At 36.2% G+C, this 21,513-nt stretch overlaps 1 protein-coding gene across 1 annotated transcript in view; it reads right to left on the minus strand.

The window, feature by feature from the left end:
* Positions 1-21,513, minus strand: part of THSD7A (thrombospondin type 1 domain containing 7A) — a 282,093-nt gene that overhangs the window by 10,858 nt on the left and 249,722 nt on the right. Inside the window, exons 17-25 of the mRNA XM_080383081.1 lie at positions 17,617-17,750; positions 15,619-15,772; positions 14,649-14,790; positions 14,055-14,170; positions 8,554-8,671; positions 5,652-5,797; positions 4,906-5,080; positions 2,635-2,808; positions 1,530-1,625 (exon numbers count right to left, since the gene is read on the minus strand). Of these exons, the coding sequence (XP_080239207.1) occupies positions 1,530-1,625; positions 2,635-2,808; positions 4,906-5,080; positions 5,652-5,797; positions 8,554-8,671; positions 14,055-14,170; positions 14,649-14,790; positions 15,619-15,772; positions 17,617-17,750 (1,255 nt within the window). The remainder of the gene's footprint in view (positions 1-1,529; positions 1,626-2,634; positions 2,809-4,905; positions 5,081-5,651; positions 5,798-8,553; positions 8,672-14,054; positions 14,171-14,648; positions 14,791-15,618; positions 15,773-17,616; positions 17,751-21,513) is intronic.

The raw sequence follows: 21,513 nt of genomic DNA on the forward strand, positions 1-21,513 counted from the left end.
ACTGTATATGACTGTATAGCAGAGCAGTTCTCTCAGAACATTATACTTAAGAGCTTTGTTTGGAAACTATCAGGAACATATGAAAAATACAGTTTTGTATTGTGCAGAAACTGGTGATTACATTGTCTGGAATTTTCCACTAGTCCTCATTTCAAATCAAAAATTTACCACAGCTTTAGAACAAACTTTTGAAAAAAGATACAACATAGGTCTGAGGTTAGTCTGCCTAGGAGGTCTCATCATGAAAAATTTGCCAACACCACATATTCATACATTTATCTCTCCTGGCATTTATCACATGGCTGTATTCAGGCGCATCAGAACAAACTTATTTTTATGTGACTGTAATTTACAACTATATTCTGATTTTAACATCTCAGAGCCATAATCACTAAGATCCTATTTATTCTGAAATCCTGTAGGACCTTCAATATATAATATCATATATATTAATGTCATTAAGAATTCTTAGTTAGAGTTATACTTACCGTATGGCATCTTAGCTAGGCAGGAAGCAATCAAGGTGCATAAATAATGCCCTGTTGCATTTGTTGTGAAAGATGATGCATTTTAATATTCTTACAGCACAAGGTGACACAAAAGAGACTTTGGGCGATTAAGTATTATTTTAAAACCTTGTAAAAATAATACAGATATTTTATTTCTACTGTTACAAGAGACAGTAGTGGTAGATTCCATCATCAAGAAGTATCGCACTGGTAGTCCATGAATTACAACTCCCCTCCTGTGACTGATCTGACAGTGGCTGGCATCAAGGATGTGCTTACCATCTCTGGGAGTCTTTTACTATCACCTAGGCTGATACTAAAATTATTTAAAAAATATTTTTTTAAAAAAATGCATAACTCTTAGCTTAAATGAATCCCTAATACTGATAAATAAATTCATATAAATAGATATATATGTAAAGATTTTCTTGAATTCGGAGACCTGTCATTCTTAATTCAGTGTTTTGTGCTTTGATTTGCAGAAAAAGTAATTACATCCCATAGCTGTTCAATGAAAAACCCTGCTTTAAGTTTATGTAATTGAAGTAAAGAAATGAACTTATATTAGCACATTTATTAAAATTTGATAATTTGTAATTTTCAGGAGATATATGCTATATGCATGATATTATCAAGCTTTGCATCTCTCTGTGCTTCTGTATAGGCACTGAAATGAACTTTAATACATAAAAGTTCTATTTGTTGTAGGGCTTGAAATCTGAAGCCCTAAATATAAGTGTAAAGATGTCTATGGTAAAAGAAAAAAAGAATGTAAAACATTCCAGGTTCAGTACAGAAGATAATATTTATATTTACTTTTAGCATTGCATGCTGTATAATTCTGGAAATTATATCTTTAGTATGCAAAAACATGATTCAAGATGACAGCACGTTGATTCATATATCAGGAACATGTATTTATAGCAGATTCTTTTAAAAAATATATATTTCCATTTGTTGGGAAAAGACATTATCCACTCGTTTTCCAGAGTTTTATGCGTATATAAAAAGAGTAGTTACCTGTGACGTTTAAACCATCTGACCTTTGGCACCACACGGTTCGAGAAGACCCCTTCCATGGGCTAGCCATCCACTTGTATTCATAGCACTGGCCATCTACACAGAGAACATTCACTTTTCAAGAAATTTGATGACGAGATTTTAGGCTACCACCAGCAGCACCCACACTCATCAATAGACCACACTCATTATGTTTAATGGCTCTTATGGCTAAGAAGGCCTCTTACCCCTTCACTGAGCAACTTAGAAGGGTGCACTACACACATGGAGGCCCCAGGGTCTCCTGTGTTTACTGGATATGTACGGAATAGACCATATGTGTCCCATACACTAACTATAATGATGGTACACACTGCCCGTGCAGTAAGCCTAATGTAGTTAATAGGCAAAACAGGTGTTTCCAATAATCTCATAATGGTCGCGGCCCATCTGTTGCACAAAATCTTTTAGGAGTCGGGTTCCTTTCCCGGTGACACTGAGCTTCAGTCAGTGCTCCAGTGCTTGGTGAAGTGGCCCGGCTGCTTCTGGCTTCACATTTCAGCTCATCTGTACACCTCTCATATGGCCTGGGATAAATCATGAAGTTCTTCTACACCTTAGCTCCCTTATAAATGTAAAATTACTTTTTGCCTGATCTGTCTGGCCTCTGAATGGACAAAAAAATGTCTTTACAGGAAATGACTTTTCTTCACTACTTTGTCCAGTGGTGAGCAGGACTGAGACTTTTTAATGTCATTGTCATGCCATTAACAACAATTCAAAGGGTAGACAGAAGTCTAGATTTCATTATGGATTAAAGATTTCTTATTACTAAGGTTATCAAGCAGATAAGAGAACTATTTCTTCCCATACTATAAAAATAAATTTCATTAATATGAAAGGATCATCAATTCCTCTGTGTTTAAAGTGCCAACATTTGATTAGTTAGCATTTGAAAATTTATTCTGTTTACAGTTGATAGCTGGAAAGCAAAAATTTAAGTTCATTTCTACATCTACCAAATCCATATTTGCCTAAATTTGATACCATGAACAGAAAGAAATCGAAACTACCGTTCTGTATTTTTGTCTTACAAGAAGCACACTGTGTATATTGTGGTGCTTACCATTGCATGATCTTGTTTCCAAAGCCTGTTCTGGACAGAGATGTTGATTCTCTAATTCCTGAATGATCACTGCCCGAGATCGGACTTGTATCCCTCCAAAGCCGAGATCCTCACCATTAACACAGGTTAGCTGACAAAGGCTCCATTCTGACCACTCTCTCAAGTAACAGTCCCCTGTTAAATAACAATTTTATAGGAAGAACAATCATCATATGTGAAGAGTTTTTCATGCTGAATATCTTAGAAAAAATTGTCCAAATCTGGTTTCTTATTTTTTTTTCTTTATAGTGCCTCTCATTCCTCTTTTTAAACATGACTTATACTTAAGAGAAGATAATATTCTGACACTCTCTAAATATCTGTGTAGTAGAAAATAGTAATAAAAAGATTACACAAAAGCCTATTTGTTCTGTAGCATTCCCATAGGATCACTCTCATTTTGAATTTGAGTAACACTCCACACAGTGTCTGGATTATTTTAAATTTTAGGGTATTGTGCTCTGTATGCCTTACAGTAAATTTGTATATCTTGTTCACAATTCTTCTTTGATCTTAGAAAGATAAAAAAGTGTCTAGTTTTAGAAAGATTAATTGTTGCTTATTCTCATGCAGAATTTCTCTAAACAGGCAGTAGAAGCAACTTCTAGAATGTTCTTTGCAAGAAAAGGAAACAGGAAGGTGACTAAAATGTCTGAGAGTTTTAAAATGTTATCTTATAGATTTAAACTGGAAAATAAAATTATACTAATAACACTAATTAGCACGATTGGCTAAAGAACATTTAGTGAAGATCTGAGGCACAACACAAAGAGACCATTTTGTTAAAACTGCAGTATACAATGGGACTAGGCTGTGTACAGACTCATAAATAAACTTCTTAGTTCTCATTATTTCAGTGAAAGAGCTATTAAAAATTAATGCTACCTTGCATTATACTGATGACAGATATAATCAGTACTGTGTTGACCAGATGCCTGATTAATGAAGGAATTTTATTTGCCAACGTTAGGAAAGCATGCGAAGAAATGAATAATTGAAGAACTGATGTATACATAATAGGAAAACAAGTACTGATTTTTGGAAACATTAGTTGGAGAACATCATTAGCACATCCCCACAGGGCAGTTATTCTTGCTGGCTAAATGTGGGATTGTTGAAGAACAGGTTCCTGCTCAGCAAAATTTTAAAAGTAAGCAGTAAGCAGCTATTTATTTATATATAAATTCCACTAACAATAAAACATAACTACAAGCTTTTTGTTCTTCCAATTTAATTTAATAAGTAAAAATATGTGAAAATCATGCAATCAAAATGTTGTGCACAAAGCAGTGATGGAATCCTCTTTGGTTTTGATTATTTTCTATTTATTGAGGCAACTCTACCTTCAATTCAATCTGAAATGAACTGGAAAAAAATTCTGAGAAAGAAGAGAGTTGCGAGAGAACAAAACCAGGGTACTGGTATGGAATGACAGCTACATTAGAAATGAAGGAGTTAATCTACTTCTGAAGATACATGACTTTACTGAATGAAAGCAATATACTTCAAATTCTACAAATAAGTGTTTGAAATGAACTGGAGGGGTTTTACTGGAAATCAAACAGCTGTTGTTGGCTCTTAATCCTTCCCAGTGTGAGGGGTCATGGACCTGATCATTTATAACAGATCTTTTGGATTCAGTCTACAAGGGCAATGACAGTGCATGCCACCGCCAGCAAGTTAAGCATCTAGCAATCATTACATTTTCTCAGAGATCAAAATATTAGTTTCATTTGGAATAGTTCCTTTAAACAAAAAAAAAAATAAAGACTCATTAGCTTAGCTTCCTTCGACAAGGCATCCTTAGTAAAAGGCATCTAGTTATTAGTCGCTGTTAAAAGTATTAATAAAGCTGTTAGGTGATCTAAGCACTTTAAGTAAATATTTACCTGTAAACCAACAGCTTTCTTATAGAAAGCTTTCTTATAGAGTTAAATGCAGGTTTTATTTCAAAATATGTTGTTAAAAAAATCTATTCTTATTAGGTATAATCTGTGACTGAGACAGAGACATGTCTTTTATGAAATTTAAAACCTGGCATTTTTTTCTAATTGATTTACTGTCAGGAAGCCTCTACCAGAAAGCAACTCTGTTGATAATTTGCTGGATTAATCCAATCAGTAAGGCATGTGAAAAAGATTTAATTGCCTGTGGCTAATTGCTAGGCACTGATAACTATAATGATACCAAACCAATCTTGAAATGCAACTTTTATTTGAATAGCTTTGTTACCTGGACAAGGGACAGTGCAGGTTTCCTCAAGTATCATCTTCTTATCACCATCTATAATAGGCTCTATTTCTCCACAGAATTCCTCATCTACTACTTTTCCAACATCTTCAATGGATCCATCAAAAACCACACAGGAAATGTTCCTCATTCGTGTTCCTTCTCCACATTGAGCATCCTGAGGAAGGAGGACATACATGGATGCTGGACAGAGGAAAGGGTCAAAAGACTAGATCTGAGCTACGTGTCACTCTGTCTCCTATTATTTTTTGCTTAAGCATTTATTCATTCTGGTAAGGAGGTGGGGGGTGGGAGTGGTGGCGGGGAGGAGACATTATTCTTTACTTCTGAAACAAACTGTGAAAAAAATAAAAAAACTAAAATACTGCTGGCCGCTACCACTGTTTCTTAAACTATGGAGCTCATTTTGCCTTTGAAACGCACCCATGGCAGTATCTCAGGTGAAGATCTCTTCTAGGATGCCAATATATTTCCACAGATGCTGTTTACAATAGAGGGATTTCAATTATTAGCGAAGATACTGCTCAGGTACCAAATTTTACATTTATACTTTGAACATCTTTGGATATTGTTGTATCCATTGACAGATACGAACTCTAAGAATAACTTTTTGTATAAGAGAGGTGGGAGCAAATTGTTTGCAGTGTTATGAAGCAGGTATCTGAGCATATCACAAATATGTCCAGATACACAAACTACGTAACATCAAAGTCCCATCTGGCTTTTACCTCTACTTTGCATGCAGACCATTGACCATATTGCCATCGATAACAAGGTTTTACTGGACAGGGTTTGAATTGCTCCATCTGAGAAGGACAAGGCCTCCCATCACCCTGAAATGGCTGATTAATGGTTCTTCTTCTGATCATTTTTCCTGTAAATAAGAAACAGCAATATAACTAACAACAAAGTGGTTACACTGATTTATTCCTCAAGATGGTTCTTTTTTTGTAAAAAGCATTGTGTTTGAATACGGTAATTTTTTCCACATTTGACAAATGGGATTTTAAAGCTGATCTGTTGGTTCTTGTCTGTTATATGGATTTATATTTTCCAGGTCAGACACTTTATATTGTATCATTTGTTTGTATTGCAAGAAGTGCAGGAGGATGTCTGATTAGGATTTCAGATTGCTCCTGTAACACCAAACAAAAGTAGTAATTCTCTAGTTCAGAAGCCTGGGGAAAGATACTCTTTCTGAATGTGACAACAGATTTATGGCACTTTAGTGAAGTCCAGCCCCTCATCTGCAGTTTGCTGCTAGAAGAGACCAACATGTTTTGTTCTTCCCTGAATTAATACAGAATCAGGTGTCCCATGGCTGTCTGATTCCAGCCAGCAACTTTCCATTGCTGTCTGTCTGGATAACACGACATGCAGATTTTGCAGGACATGAAGGATTCTTCACTCAGGCCCAAAGAAAATTAAAATACAATAGGTTTATCAAACATTAATCTTCAATTCAACCATGAGCAGCACACTACCCAGTATCACTGAGATACAGGTTCTATTTCAAATACTTATATAAACAGAAAAAGGAAGTAATTTTTATCATCTTGGCAACTCTTGCTTCTTTCATCTTGCAGTGGACATTAGACTATTATGCTTCATTACAGAGATGTCATGTGATACAACCAAAACATTTTTTGTGTGCCAGAAGTAGTGGTAAAGTGGCTGCTTTAGAGTTGACACCCACAAAGTTCTCCACTGGACCAACACAACTGTGGTATTTTAATCTATATATAGATAAATATATGAACCAAGTCTGAAATAAGATGTATATAATTAAATGTATATAAATGGATTATAATAAACTAAGACATCACATAGATTTATGTACATAGCACCCAGTGTTAGCTGGACAAAACAATCTTTAATTCCACATTTCAACCTGATGCATTTGGAATTGAACACCCTAATGCTCATGACATGAATCTTTTGCTGAGAGCAAGCTACACAAGTCACGATCCAGCAGCAGGACTGTATCAATCCCGCAGACAGCTGTATTCCCTGCAGCTAGCTACAAAGATGTTTGCCAAGTGGAGCCTCATCATTCTTGGATTCACAGCTGCTCCAACTGAGATGTCACAGGACAAAAAAGATCTTGAAAAGTACTGGAGAAAATAACCCAATGAACAACAACTAGCAGAACTCTTACATACAGAATCTTCCCTCAGCTTTAAAGGTATTTGCATGGGTACTCAAAAGACGTTCAGCTTTGTGGTCACTAGGTTTATTGAAAAAACAGCAGTTACTTCCAGCTGCCTAATAGGAAAATTACAGCTTCAAGGCTTACACATGAGATTACCATCATCTGTTAAAAAGACCAAAAATTTGAAAGCTGTTTTTCATTACTATTTAAAATAAATTTTCTCACTACTACAAATACATTCTATACTTGGAAAATACAAGGATTTCAGATAGGACCCACCTTCACATTTTGAAAAAGCATAGCAACAATAATCCTCATTCAGAAAAATACCAGGTCAATTGTTCAGGTCTTGCATATAAACAGAAGCTTGTTAAGTAAAATGTGGCAACATATTTAAGCCCTCAATAGACCTGTTAGTTCAATGCTCACTCTGTAAGGATTATTGTGAATATAGAAATGTAGATTATTTAAATGTAGATGCCATGCTTTGAGAGAAGCTCAAATAGCTGAAATATTATTACATTATTAGATACTGCAGTATCAAATTATTAACTGATACCGTTAAAAAATATATAGATCTTTCTGCTGGGATGCTGAGGTGGCCAGAGCTTTCAGATGTTTTTGCCCAGAGCTATTCCCTGTGCTGCACTCCCTCCAATGAACACAAAGAGGTGCAATGTCCTTTTACTCTGAGCCCAGCAATTAAAACTGGATTCCACACACTGCTAACCATCCAGTATCTGTGGTAACATATTTCAAACGTGATTACAGAATGAAGAGGCTTCATAGATGGTCTTCTACCCTTCTCTTTTAGTAGTCTGTACACCTTAGTTGCCTGGCACAATGGTGCTTTCAGGTCCTTATTCTGAGATGTATCGGTGCAAATAAATAAGAAAAGTTCCTCCTGAACTAGAGTGTGCCTTGGATATACATTCTCTGACATAAACTTGATTTTTTTAAAAAATTAGATAATGGTTAGCAATATTTTAGAAAAACAAATTAGTATGATTGCAGTGAAAGTAACTTGTCCCCCTGCCCTGGTTCTGTTTAAAAATATGGAATTCTGCAATTAGTACATTTGTTGGTTTTAATCAATATGCTGTTCTATAAGTTTATTTGTTCTAAACTCACCACTAATTAAACTTAAGAGAAATTCTCTCCCTTCTCTTCCTCCTCCCACCAGCTGAAAAATAAATATTCACATCAGTGTTTATTTTTGTCTCAATATATCATTTAACATATCTCATTTAGTTCCCAGAATCAGAAACTACTCAGGGACAAATTCTCATTATCTTCAGAGAGCACAGTCTTACTGAAGTGTACTTCCATGAATAAAGCTGATTTAGATCCCCATCACTCTCTCTAGCTAATGACATTTTCTAGTTCTGCGACAAGAAATCTTACTGCTTTTACTAAAGAAAAAAAAAAAAAAAAAAGAAAAAATCTCAGTCTAAAATATGCCAAAGGTACATACTGACCTGTAAGGCCACATGTCTGAGAGCACTCCGACCAAGAGGACCAGTCAGAAAGCTGACAGTTCACAGGACATTCCACCACACAGGTCATATTCATTTGCCATGTTTTCTCCAAACCAAGCTAAAAGAAAATAATTAATGGTCAGCACAAAACATCCAGTCTGTGTCATTGGTGCAGGGTGTGCATTTGGACACAGTGAATCAGACAACTAAAGCCTCAAGCAAGCATAAAATCATTACTAAATAAAAAGTAAAGCAATTAGGACATTTAAAAATCTCACTCCAAGACAATCCTAATGCATATGCTGATTTTAAAATACATGCTTAAATCTTATTTTCATCAATTATTTTCTAAATTAGAACCTGTAAATGGAGGGCTTGAGCTCTACAGTATCACTTCTACACAGTAGGTAGAAGACAAAGTAATTTATGAAGTACATTAATATAGAAGTATTTGAAGATTTGATAAGAGTTGATATTATATGAAGCATTTTGAAATGGGAATATAAAAATACTGAACTATCAGCAATTATTAATAGTTGAATTCAAGTGATGTTAGGAGCCAGGTTCAAAACTAACAAAAGGAGGAGGATAACCATGCATTGAAGAGTCAGTTTATTTGTCAGAAGTTGTTGCAGGTGCTCCAAATTTACAGGAGCTTAAGAAAGACTGAACAAGTTAATGGAAGAGAAATCTGAAGGTTTAAATACACAGAAACCATATCAGGGAAATGCAGTGTAAAAGCTGAAAACAGCTGGAGGCTGCAAGAGGAGTAGATGGAAACTTGTATATGTCTGTCCTCCTTACTCTTCCTTAGGCATCTACTTATGCCTGGCTTGTTTTTTTTTCATAATGTGGTGTATAAGTTTATTATATATATTATGCTATCTATGCTACTGTATGCAAAAATATGGACAATTATTTGTTCTAAAAAAAATAAAAAAATAAAATAAAAACTTTGCATGTTTTTCTGAAAAGCTTTGCAAAAAGAATCCTCTAAGATCCCTAAAGTAAAAGCTGCAAATGTTGGAGGAATGTGAGAGAAGGGGGCACAGAAAATAGCCAGACTCACGTTTTCCCCAAAATAGAGTCTGTACTGAGCTATTCTCTGGGCAGAACTCAGCTTAACACAAACAAATGATAGAGCCCCTGCAGGCAAGGAAGAGTTTTATGGCCATGCTTTAAGACATCACAGTGGTTACATCAACCTTTGGTGTGATCCTGTAAAGCCATTTTTATGTTCTTATAAACTCCCATGCTCCAGATTTTCCCCACCCAAGGAAGAAAATAGATATTCTCACTAGCACACATGAGAATATATGATGCAAGATCGAACACAACTGATGACAAAAAAATTATCATAACAGTAATAATCCTTGCAGCCTGCACAGCTTCAGAAAGAGTTCAAAGGATAGATCAATTATGGTGTGTATGATATAAAACATGAAAGAAAATCAATCCTGCCAATATGAACAGATCCATATGAACAGATCTGCAGCTTCCCAGCATAAAAGACTGTCCTCATTGGCCCTCCCCAGTGGACCTTGATCATTGTTAAGGCCTTTTAGAATCCCAGGAGGCTGTGGATATCTTTAAGTAGATAAAATCCCCACATATTTAAAAAAAAAAAAAAAAAAAAAAAAAAAAAAAAAAAAAAAAAAGCAAACTAGACATTTCAAAACCTATTAATTTTAATGACTGGAAAGGTTAATGGCATAAAACCAGCAGTTAAGACTTTAAAAAGGAAATAAAAACACTATTTCCAACTAAATGTAAGCATGGAGCAATAATTAGGCACAGCATTAACATGTCCTCCATAAATAAACTACCACAAGTACTGGAAATGTTTCACCATGATAGACTTACCAAGTCTTAAATTTGCATTTGCAGTACCATTTATTGAGATGAATGAGGTTTTAGACCTCTGTTCTGTTTTATACATCAAAGAATGAGTTCTTGGCTTTTCTCTGTGGTACAGTACAACCTTGATTATCCAGATATCACACACAGGCAACACCCAAAACCTTTGGATAATCTGGAATTTGGATAATCAGGAAACTAGAGAACCATCTTTGAAGTCTATATTTAGGTCAAATCTTCTGAGCAAAGGCTTTAAAGCCTGCTGAATTGATTCCTGCCAATTATAGAAACATGACTGCTCTCTTTCAAGATTGGCCTTCTCAGCTGGACTTTGGCAGCTAGAGAAGGCAAAGCCCAAGAGACATATTAAAGGTGAAGAGGAGAAAGCTGAAAGGCCAGCTTACCCAGGGTGATCTACCATTTGCATGCCTTAGATACTTAAGTGCTGCTGAAATAGATCTGGGGAACAACTAACAGGTTGCAATTTGATATTAATCACATATTCCTTTCTTCTCCCTCTCCTTCCTTCAGCTGCTGAACTACAATTCACCTTAGCTTAGAAAATGTTTGGAAAAGTGTTCAGTAGCTCCCTTACCTGAAAGAACCTCTGTTCTGGATGAGTTGTGGTTTCTGATTTGAGAATGACAAGTACTGGAGGAGTTACACTGAAAGCTACCGCTGAGCCTCTCACACGCCAGGGGCAGCAGGCTGCCAGACCGGCGTGCTCTATAAACCCTGTGATCCAAGAAAGTATCTGTATTTCTTTATAGGAACTTTTGGCACCACAGATTAACCTCTGCTGGAGGTTAATCATGTAACCTGACAAGCAGACTATTTGCCAATAAAACAGAAAATCTGGCTTTCTAATGCAGACAAAGCTGCTGGTTCCTAGGATTTCTGATCTTTAATTGATGGTAAATGCATAAAAATAAACCCATAAATATGAATATGACCAGGACCAGTTTGCTTTAGGTGATTTGATTTTCAAATACTCAAGGAAAGACAAGCTGAGTTCTTGTGATGTGCTAATTTTGTAGTTAGAGACCAAGTAATCCAGTATTACTGTGCCTTGAGAGTTTGAAGAGAACTATGTTAACTTAACGAGGACTTGGAAATAAGCTCTAGAAATTGATTTATGCTGGCAGTAATCAGGATGACAGGCTAGCTTCTTTAGCTGATTGACTGAAACAAACACAAGATCATATGGACACGTTAGAAACCAGAACACAGGGACTCGGAAGAGCTGTTTGTATTTGACTACGCTGATGCTCATACCTCGAGATGGTCATTGTCAAAAGGCAGTATGAAGGGTTTTTTTTTTTATATATAGCTTTTATTAGGTTCTTGAACCACATATTATATAGGAACTCAGACATTGCAATCAGGCATCTTCATTTCTTAGGGATCGGGATAGGTTTAGCTATTCTGATCTCTCTTCTTTGCATATAATAATAAAAAACATTAGTTCTGTAAATGTATTGACACATAAATTAAACAAAATTTTTGTTTTATTCACACATCTAGTATGAAGTTATAGGATAGCCCAGGGGAAATTCCATTAGCTAAGTCATTATTTCATCTTGTTCTTATCATCAACTTTTCTAGCCACATGCATCTTATTTTGAACATCACTTAATTTTCTTGCGTTGCCCTTAGAATGCAAAAACACAGCAAAAAAACCCCACCCCGAAGTATCATCTGTGATTAGATTAGTAAGAAGTGCATAGTACGTATTTGCATTTTAATAATTTCTTGAATACTCTCCTCCCATGACCTGGAAGGTCACAGAGTTGGCTTTCACATCTTTAGAGTGAAGGGTCTGGTAAGATAGAACAGCTTGGCTTTCTTGTTAATCAGGTTAACAGGTTTTATTCCTCACAGTTATTGGATCAGCCTTTGACCTTGTTGTGCCACTGCTTACACATCCATAATTCAACAAATAGTCTTAACAGTATGATTGGGGAGTGGATCAGAGCTTTCTACAGGAAGATGTATCTCTATACTTCTAGCAAATCAAAAGGGCAAATAAAAATGTATCACAGTGGTTGCTGATAAAGCCAAGACCCTACTGCAGTGATGTCTGTTGGCCAGTCATTTATGGCAAGCAGCTTTTGAGATATTCTCTTGTTGACCTAATTATTTCTCTGAGTAATAAACTTTTGTTTCTTTAAATGCAGGAAAGCTCCAGAGGTTTTCTGCAATGAGATTCCAGTGTAAAATGTAATAATTTGTTCTAGATGTTGCTCAAAATCTTTGATTAACAAAAGGAATTTATTGGCTTAATGGTTAAAGAAATATATTTCCCCTCAAAATCTAATAAAGCATATTTTTAAATTCAAATATTCATGTGTATGGATATTTTATATCATGTTTTGGTATGAATTAATCAATATTTCAGTCCCTTAAAAATAACCCCAGTGCCAACTTTTCTTTCTTTTAATGCAATAAAACATTCACAGAATGCATTAGTGCATCTCCTTATTAACTTCATAGAAACTTGCTGGTAGGTAGCTAGATCCTGAGTATTTTCCTGAGACATAAAAGATCAAATTATTAGATTTGATTATAAACCCGAAAGCTATGTCTGAAGGAGGAACATGGGACAAAAGTAGGGTGTCTACCTCAGCTGAAACCTCCTTTTCTAAGAACCTGCAGATTCAGAAATCTAGGATGTTGGAGGGGGAGAAGCCTAAGTAGGTCAGGTACACCATTACAAAACTATAGTCTAAAGTACATGATGAATTTCCTGACTTCCTCTACTTCTGATGGGCACATCCTGAAGAGCAGCTACTAGCTAAGAAGGTCCAACAGAAAAGGTGTTGGTATCAAGGCTGCTGTGGAGGCCACTCCAGCTTAGTCCCCCGTTGCAAGAGATTTTGTTCCTGATGTCAAGATGGTGGGGCAATGGCAGCTGAAATGAGCTGTTACTTTCCATCAGAAACACATCTAGATTGCCCTTAATATAGCACTTTTGTTGTTTCCCATTTTCCTTCATATTACTAAGTCCATGCAATTGAAAACGTTAAGACCAACACAGAAAATGCCAGAAAAACAGTGCTGTCAAATCTGAAGTTAGTTTGAACATTTGCAAAATAGCTCTTTCAAAATTTAAGGGCTCCTGTCTGGTAGTTAGTTCTCTGTATATGCTCCTATTTAATATTGCATTCATGCTGCACATTTTTTCACGCTAGCTTGGGTATCTTTTGCACTGCACAGCTGGATACAAGTTGTTAGCATTTGGCCCAGCTGCAGAATGGCACATGAGAAATATTTTTCAACACATTGAGTAAATGATTGATACTGGCAGCTATCCAAGGCTCCATGCAGAAATTGTATCAAATTATAATGATGATGAGCGTTCTGACTAAGATTTATTACCTTTATTCTACTTTATTAATTATTTTTTCTAAGTCATTTCCTTCAGGACAGAATAATTAGCATACATTCATGGAGGCACTTAAAAGTAACCAAAGGAAATTGTATAAAAATCACTGTTGCTGACACAGTTCATTTCAGAGGTACTTAACAATCCATGAATGGTGTTGCAAACATCTGGCAAAGATGGGTTACATGCCGTATAGCTCTGTCAGCTCACCATTAATTAGCACCATTAGAAGGGAGCTTACTCACAGGTACCCACTCACCTCTTCACAGTACTTCAGGTCAACCGATTTGCCATCACTGCGAACACAATCGAGCATCCGTGTTTTGATACCATTACCGCAGACAGCCTTCTCACTGAGCTGACATGTGCTCCAGTCTGGAAATAAGGAATTCATCAGCACAGCAGATGTTTTAGATAAAACTTATAATGATCCAGTCTCCCACCTACTTGTAATTCTGATGGCCTAAAATAATCCTCACAAGCAACTTTTACACATGCAAAGGCTCACAGAGCGCAGTTGCTACTCATTATTGGAAACACCAACTTCTATGGCAAATAGTGCCACAATGCCTTCCTGAAAAGTTCATATTTGGTTTCATCTGCATGGATTTTGAGCAAATCACAAAATGATATGAGAAATACATTTCCTGGAGTTACAGCATGCACACTCCACCCAAGGTGCAAAGCCTCCAGTAATATTTTTGTCTGGATCTAATAACCTGAAGCAGTTCTTAGTGCAAGCTCCACAGCTCCCTCCAGATGAGACCAGAAAGCTGAAAAATCTGTCCTGTAAGGTGAATGGAAGGAAGCCACAGTCCCAGGCTGTCACTAGAGCAAAAAGTACCACAAATACCTGTCACATTGTAGTCATAGTGGTAGCAGTTTTTGTTCAAAGTGCAGGCTTCTGTCTCGGTGGCAGCAGGACAAGACTTTCCATCATCTGGTTGTCTCAGGGATTCAGCTGATCTTTCGCGGACACTACTGCTGTTGCATGGCTTGAAAGGGAAATTGGAAACAGCTTGGACATTTTGGCACCCCGATACCTACTCATGCAACATTATACCAATCTTTCAAATAATCCCTTCACAAAACACAGATGTAAAATAATGGGCTCATGCTGTTACGTAAAAGAAACAATTCCCTTGTTATGTCAGAGAGAATTTAGTCTGCTCTTTCAACTTGGTACCACCCAAGGTGAAATATCCTTAACTTTGTAATACCTTGGTATTTTCCTAACTAGTTCATATTTCAGTACTAGTTCTTTGGACCTATTTCACTCATACACTGGATATTGAGATGCTCACTTTCCAAATGCTGTAGTGGAGTGGACCAGAGCCTGAACACTCAGAGGTCTTGAAACACCTTTTTACATTTGGTTTAGGTTTTTTGACATTTCTTTTTGCAACTGCTGGCAGGAAGGGAAGGGGAGACCCAGAACTGTCTTTCTATGGTCAGTCTGGATCTACAGCCTTTGCTTATTACAGGATAGTGCAATTTTTAGTACAGTGATTGCACTGCTGTGCAGAGGCTCACAGGTAGACTCACAAGCCACTGATGAAGCTATTTCACCACACAGAACCCACCCCACACCGAAAAATGACGACAGGGGACATTATAGTTTGTGTTTTGCAACAATTTCACTTAATAGAAAATACTGGCACACTTTATGTGCAACCAACTACCAACAACCCTAAAGATGACAGTAAACTTCAATGTTTACATGTCATCACTGCTTAATTCAGCATCTTTGCACAATATGTCATGCATACATTTTTAAATTGTCTCCTAAAACTGTAAATGTTACACTTCAGTATACTTCTTACCAAAGAACAGTGAGACCATGATCCCCATTCAGACATAACACAGTCCTCAGGACATGGTAATGTGCATTTTCTAGCACCAAGTGGCATCTCTTCAGGATCACACAGATAGTCCTCTACAGTATCAGAAGGACCATCCACAGTGTTTAGCATGCACCTGGAAAAAAGAACTGCACATAAACTGCATTTGCCGTGGATTTTGTACAGTAACTATATTCCACAGTATTCTGAAGCATTTTAACATTTTGTCAGCACATAATGATCACAAAGTAATAGAAATAACACAACTAAGTATTGATCTATGAATATCCAAGAAGAGCTTAAAGAGCTAAAAATAATCCTCATTTTTACAGATGACAGCTATATAAAGAAATGTGCAGATTTTAGACAGTCCCTGTCAGTGATCTGCTGAGAGTTTCTGGACGGGTGATTTACTTGACTTCAGCTTACCTCTAAGCCAGAATAATGCAAATCATCTAAAGTTTAGAGATATTTTGTGCATGCTTCAAGTCATAATTTTAAACCTAGACCTATTAAACGTTTTTAAATTTTATGTTCTTAGTATTAATCCCTAATTTACATGGATGGTTTTTAATTACCGTTATATTAAATTAGCGGATGAAGTTCCAGTTAAGAAATGAACACTTTTAGTTTTGTAGAGTTGAAGATGACAGTCTTCATTCCACAGTATTTCCAATGCAGAATATCAACTAGTACATGACTAGGTTCACTCAAATTAAGAGGCTTGCATCTGTTTTCCAGAATTGCAAGAGAAAAGCTTATATGAATAAGAAGCCTTTCACACACAGAGAAGTATTTGGAATTTCTTCTACTTGACCAGATTAATTTTATTTACAAATTATCTTACATTATTAGACTAAACTAATTTTTGAAACAGTCTCTGTTCTAAGGTAAATACAAGAAGTACAGCATGAGTATATATATATAACTTTGTGGAGTTAGTACTTTAATGGCATTATGTGATAATAAATGAAAAGTTAGATGGTTTTAGTCCCAAAGGGCTGAAAAAACTTTTTTTTTATCTTTGACAGTAGTGTTAAAGTCTATTTTTCAACATAAACACTGATTAATTTAGATTTTTCATATTGGAGGTTTTTTAAGAGTATTCTTATAGGAATTTGTTTAGATGCTACTGTGTGAGAACAGTTATGCATAGGCTTTTTAACTTCGGGTAAGCAAACATTAAGACTCCAACCTTGTTGAAGTAAAACTGAGAAAACAGTGCTATTGTGAACAAAATCATGTACTCGTGCCAGTTTCTAAGCACTCGTGTCAGGCAAAAGAGAACATTTGGTAGTTCCCTGTATACAGCTCTCATTTTGGACCTTCAAATTGAATTCACATTAGGTTTTATTCTGACTTATAATCTCAAATTGTGTGTTACTTTGTGGTTAGCCATTAAAAGAAAAAAAACACAACAAACAAACCCCAACAAACACACACTCCATATACTGCTTTGCTTGTTGTTGTACCACACCATGTGAGAATAATTTCAATTAACCTTTGATTAGAGCTCTAGGATGATGAGCAAACATACAAGATGCTTAGATCAGGTTCAATAAACAACAGAATATTTCTGGATTTTTCTGTTTCACTTCGTTCACTTTTGCCACTTTTTCCTGTAATAACTGTAGCTATTATCCCCAAGTGCATATGTACTTACAAGAGCTTTTAAACAAAAGTTTCATACAGAAGGAGGACCACTTCACCTTTCTGAAAAGCACTAACATCATATGTTACAGTGTTTGTAGTAATATAATATACATCAGTTTATAAACACCAAGGTCTACTTCCGTAACTAGTAGACAGAGCCATACTGCACTCACTGAAGCTATTTGGATTTAGATCAGCCAGTGTTCTGGTCCAGTATACTACAGCTGGATTTAACACTATATATTACACAGAATTACATCAAATTAAATACAGCTATGACTGAAAGTGAACATTCTCTAAAGTAAATGAGAAGCAATACTGTTTTACCTGACTTTCCTTGTTTGAACACCTTCTCCACAGTTCTCTTTTAAGTCCACATTGGTCACTTTGCAGACACTCCAGGGCTCAGTGACCCATATGTACTGGCTGCAGTCACTGTGGCAGGGGACTACCTCATATACCTGGAATCAGCATTGAGTGTCAGCGTTGTTGCACGCAAGTAAGGTAAACATGCAAAGTGATCATGCAAAAAAAGGTTCATGCTCTTTTTGGTAAGAATAACAAATGTAAACTTGCTGGTTTAGAGGCTATAGTAACTGATAGGAAACCACAGAAGTAACAAAAAGTCAGAAGCTAAGACATCTGATGACAGATTCCCTGGTTTTCTCTGCCACTAAGCCCACAATATGCCATTTTCACCAATAACATCAACGTAACTAACATTAAAATCTGTAACTAGGCTAGCTCACGAGTACAACTTTTAGAAAAACACTGCTAAAACTTTGCTAAAACTTTAGTTCTGTCTTTCATGTCTCCTCAACTATTTCATCCCACTGTTATTAGCTGTGGGGATTCTAAAAAGAGGCGAGCTCAAGGTAAATTACACCTATATATACCGGTTCACTTTATTTTTCATTGCAGATGCTTTAAATCATTCTAATATATTTGTGTACCAGCATTAGTATTATGTTTAGATTTGAATGCAAGTTTGAAATACTATCTCGTACAGTAACATATACATATACAGTGTTTCATGTATTTTCTCAAACATACACTACAAAAAACCAAGACAACATAAACATTGGAGCACAATCAGGAATCACATATTAGGGTTATCTATTTTAGAAACTCTTACCTGAGCCTGAAGAAAGTATTTTCAGGAACCCAAAAGAAAAACCAAAGATAAAAAGAAAGAAATATTAGAGTGAAGCACAGGTATTTAAATGACATTTATTTAGCTTTTATTACAAAAGTCATATTCTATGACTTCAGCCATGCAAAAGGTATCCAATTTCTTTTTCAGATCTCCCTTGCTGTCATGAGGCATTTTTGCAAAAAGTTTGCCCATGGAAGAAAATAAGTTTATAACTCACAACTGGTGAGAAGAGACTGTAAATTAGCTAATCTCTTTCTCAGTCTTAACACAAAATAAAACTGTTTTCCCCCTTTGCCTATAATGAGCACTAACTCTTCAGACAGTAGAGAATCCAGTTTCCCTAAGACAAGAGAAAATCCTCAATGGTTTTGGAGGATACTGGACTTCTCTACTAATTGGAATTGTTCTGACAGCATTAAGTGCGATAGGTCCAGGGGAATAAAAGGAACTAGCAGTTCTCATCCTTCCAAAGTTCCTAAATCCTTCATTGAGTATATTAGTTACGCACAGATTACTTAAAGCCCCTTGCCTCAAAATTATCTTATACTAGCTAACTTCACATACCATTCTGGTTATCAAGTCAGCACAACAAATACTTCTAGACAAGCTAAAACACTGTCTTAAACAAGTCCTTGACTTCCTTTCAGTAACACTGCTTGAGTAGAAAAAGAGGGCTGATGGTTTGATAGTTTATCAGTTAACCTCAAGAAAATACCACCAGTCACCAAAAAAATGATGCCTCGAACAATGAATGAGTAGAGTGTCTGATAGTATCACTGTGCAGCTGATCAGCCCATGCACAAGACGACCATTATTATCAGCATATTTGGCCTTTCATTGAACTACATAAGCATTAACAGGCATAAAGATGGGTCATGGAAATGCATGTTAAGGAAGGTACTGGACTCACTGCACAATTTGCAATCATACGGGCAGTGGCAATGTATTCCTGTCCAGGATTTCCAAAATGACAATAGGGAAGCCTTAATTTAGGGAAAGAGCTCTGTATGTCTCACCTGCTTTGGCATAGAAGAAATACATGAAAGGCATACTCAACAGCCTTTCAAGTAACATAAAAAATGGATATCTTACCAGAAAGCCAAAGGAAACCCTGTATTGCACTGCATGTGTTCAGTGGTGTTCTCCTGACCTTACTGGTATTTTTGTAAGTATGACTGCAAGCCATGGCACTTGGGTGGTGTAAGGATTGCATACCTGCCTGCTGGATAAGGGGGTAAATAATGCTTAGGGCCAATAAAGAGAGGGATGTCCTTATTTTCTCTAACAGGCTCGGATTAACCTTTTCATTTTAAATCCTCTGAAGGCCACAGGTTTTATAATAAACCTGACTCATTACTATTGTAATTATGAAAACTTTTAGCTAGCCAAGTGGCTACTGAGCAAGCTTCATTCAGTTCGCATGTAGTTTGGGAGTCACCCTGGCATGCACAGCCCAGGAGGAAAGATTCTCCATTAAACATCTAACTCTTCTCAGTCCTCCTCCAAAATAGTCATACATGTCAGCCCTGAGAGACACTGAGCAACTCATTCTTAAACCTGACAAACATCCTAAGCACTTTATTTCAATGTTTCACTAGCCTTACCATTAGAAAGTTTTCCAAGGCTTAAGCCAAATCTGCTTGCAGCAGCCTAAGACTACTGCTTTTTATCCTATCCATGATGGTCTTGGAAAACGGATTATTGCCTCCTTCTTTGCAACAGCCTTTTATGTACATTCTAGCAGACTGCCAGCATCCTCACTCCCATCTTCTCTTCCATGGTCTAGACAACACATTGCAGTCTTTCCTCAGCGTCCGTAATTCCTAGACCTCAGCTTACAGCATAGCCCCTCTATACTCCTATTCCACACACTTGTGGGCACCAAAGATCAAGTGTAACCATTATGCTTTGTATGTATGCAAATAAGCATGTCGCATCTATAAGTAATAAATTCATAAATAAAACAAATTACATTTAATAATTGAAATAAATAATCTGAAGAGTCAGTAGTTTTCCAGGTGAATGAATTGTGGATCACATTTAGATTAAATAATTAACTTAAAATGAGAATGCACGTGTATTCCCCTGCATGTTTCTGAATTGATAGTGAAAATATTTTAAACAGAAAGATACAGCCTCTATATTCTTCGACATTCTTATCTTACCTGTAGAGCTCCCTTCTCCTGAAAGTACTATATTTCAATTTTATTTTTACAATAATTACATTTTGAATCATCTATTACTATTTGGCAAGTACCATGTAACATTGCAACAAATCGAATTTGAGTCAAAGTACCGGTAGAGGGCAATAGTGTTGCATACAAGTGGCTAATAGACCTAGCAAAATCACCTTTGATGCAGAAAAATACAAGCCTATTATGTACTACATGAATATTAAAGAGGAAAAAGACTTCTGCATAGACTATAATTTGCTCCTATTGAAACACATTCCTCCTAATTTATAGCATATTTACATGCTGACCCAAATCGAGCAATCCTCATTCCAGTTTGTATTTTGTTAAAGTAGATCACAAACTTAGTTTATTAGCTGTAGTTTAACACTTATTATTTTCTAAATTAGAACTAATTACACTCCCTAAAGTAGAAAATTAGATCAACAAGCCATTTCACTCTATGCTAGCAAAATGTCAATAGGATAATATTAAGTACATGCATTTTTATTCAAATGTAAATTGACAGCACATTTTTTTTTTTTTTTTCAATCGTTCAATATTTACAGAGAAGACTGTGTGGCTGTTTAACATGCCTCTGCAGACTGTATTAAATTCCACAGTAATATGAATATAAATCAACTCTGAAGAGCATAAGTTAATTGACAAGAAAGGTTTTTCTTTCTAAAACTCTCCAAGCAAACTGGAGCAAACAAGCTTTAGGAGTTTGACCTGGACTAGTGCTAAACCTGGTCCCAAAGACTAAGTTCTCGTTTGTGGTCAAAGCACTCCCAGTGTGCTCTTGGATCACATTTTCTGGCTTAGTTTCTCTTGAAGAGGATCCAGCCTATGCAGCCAGACTGCTCCATATTGGAAAATCAAGTGCAGTTACTAGGA

Source organism: Falco punctatus (assembly GCF_963210335.1).
Source record: "Falco punctatus genome assembly, chromosome: 4".
Classification (NCBI taxonomy): Eukaryota; Metazoa; Chordata; class Aves; order Falconiformes; family Falconidae; genus Falco; species Falco punctatus.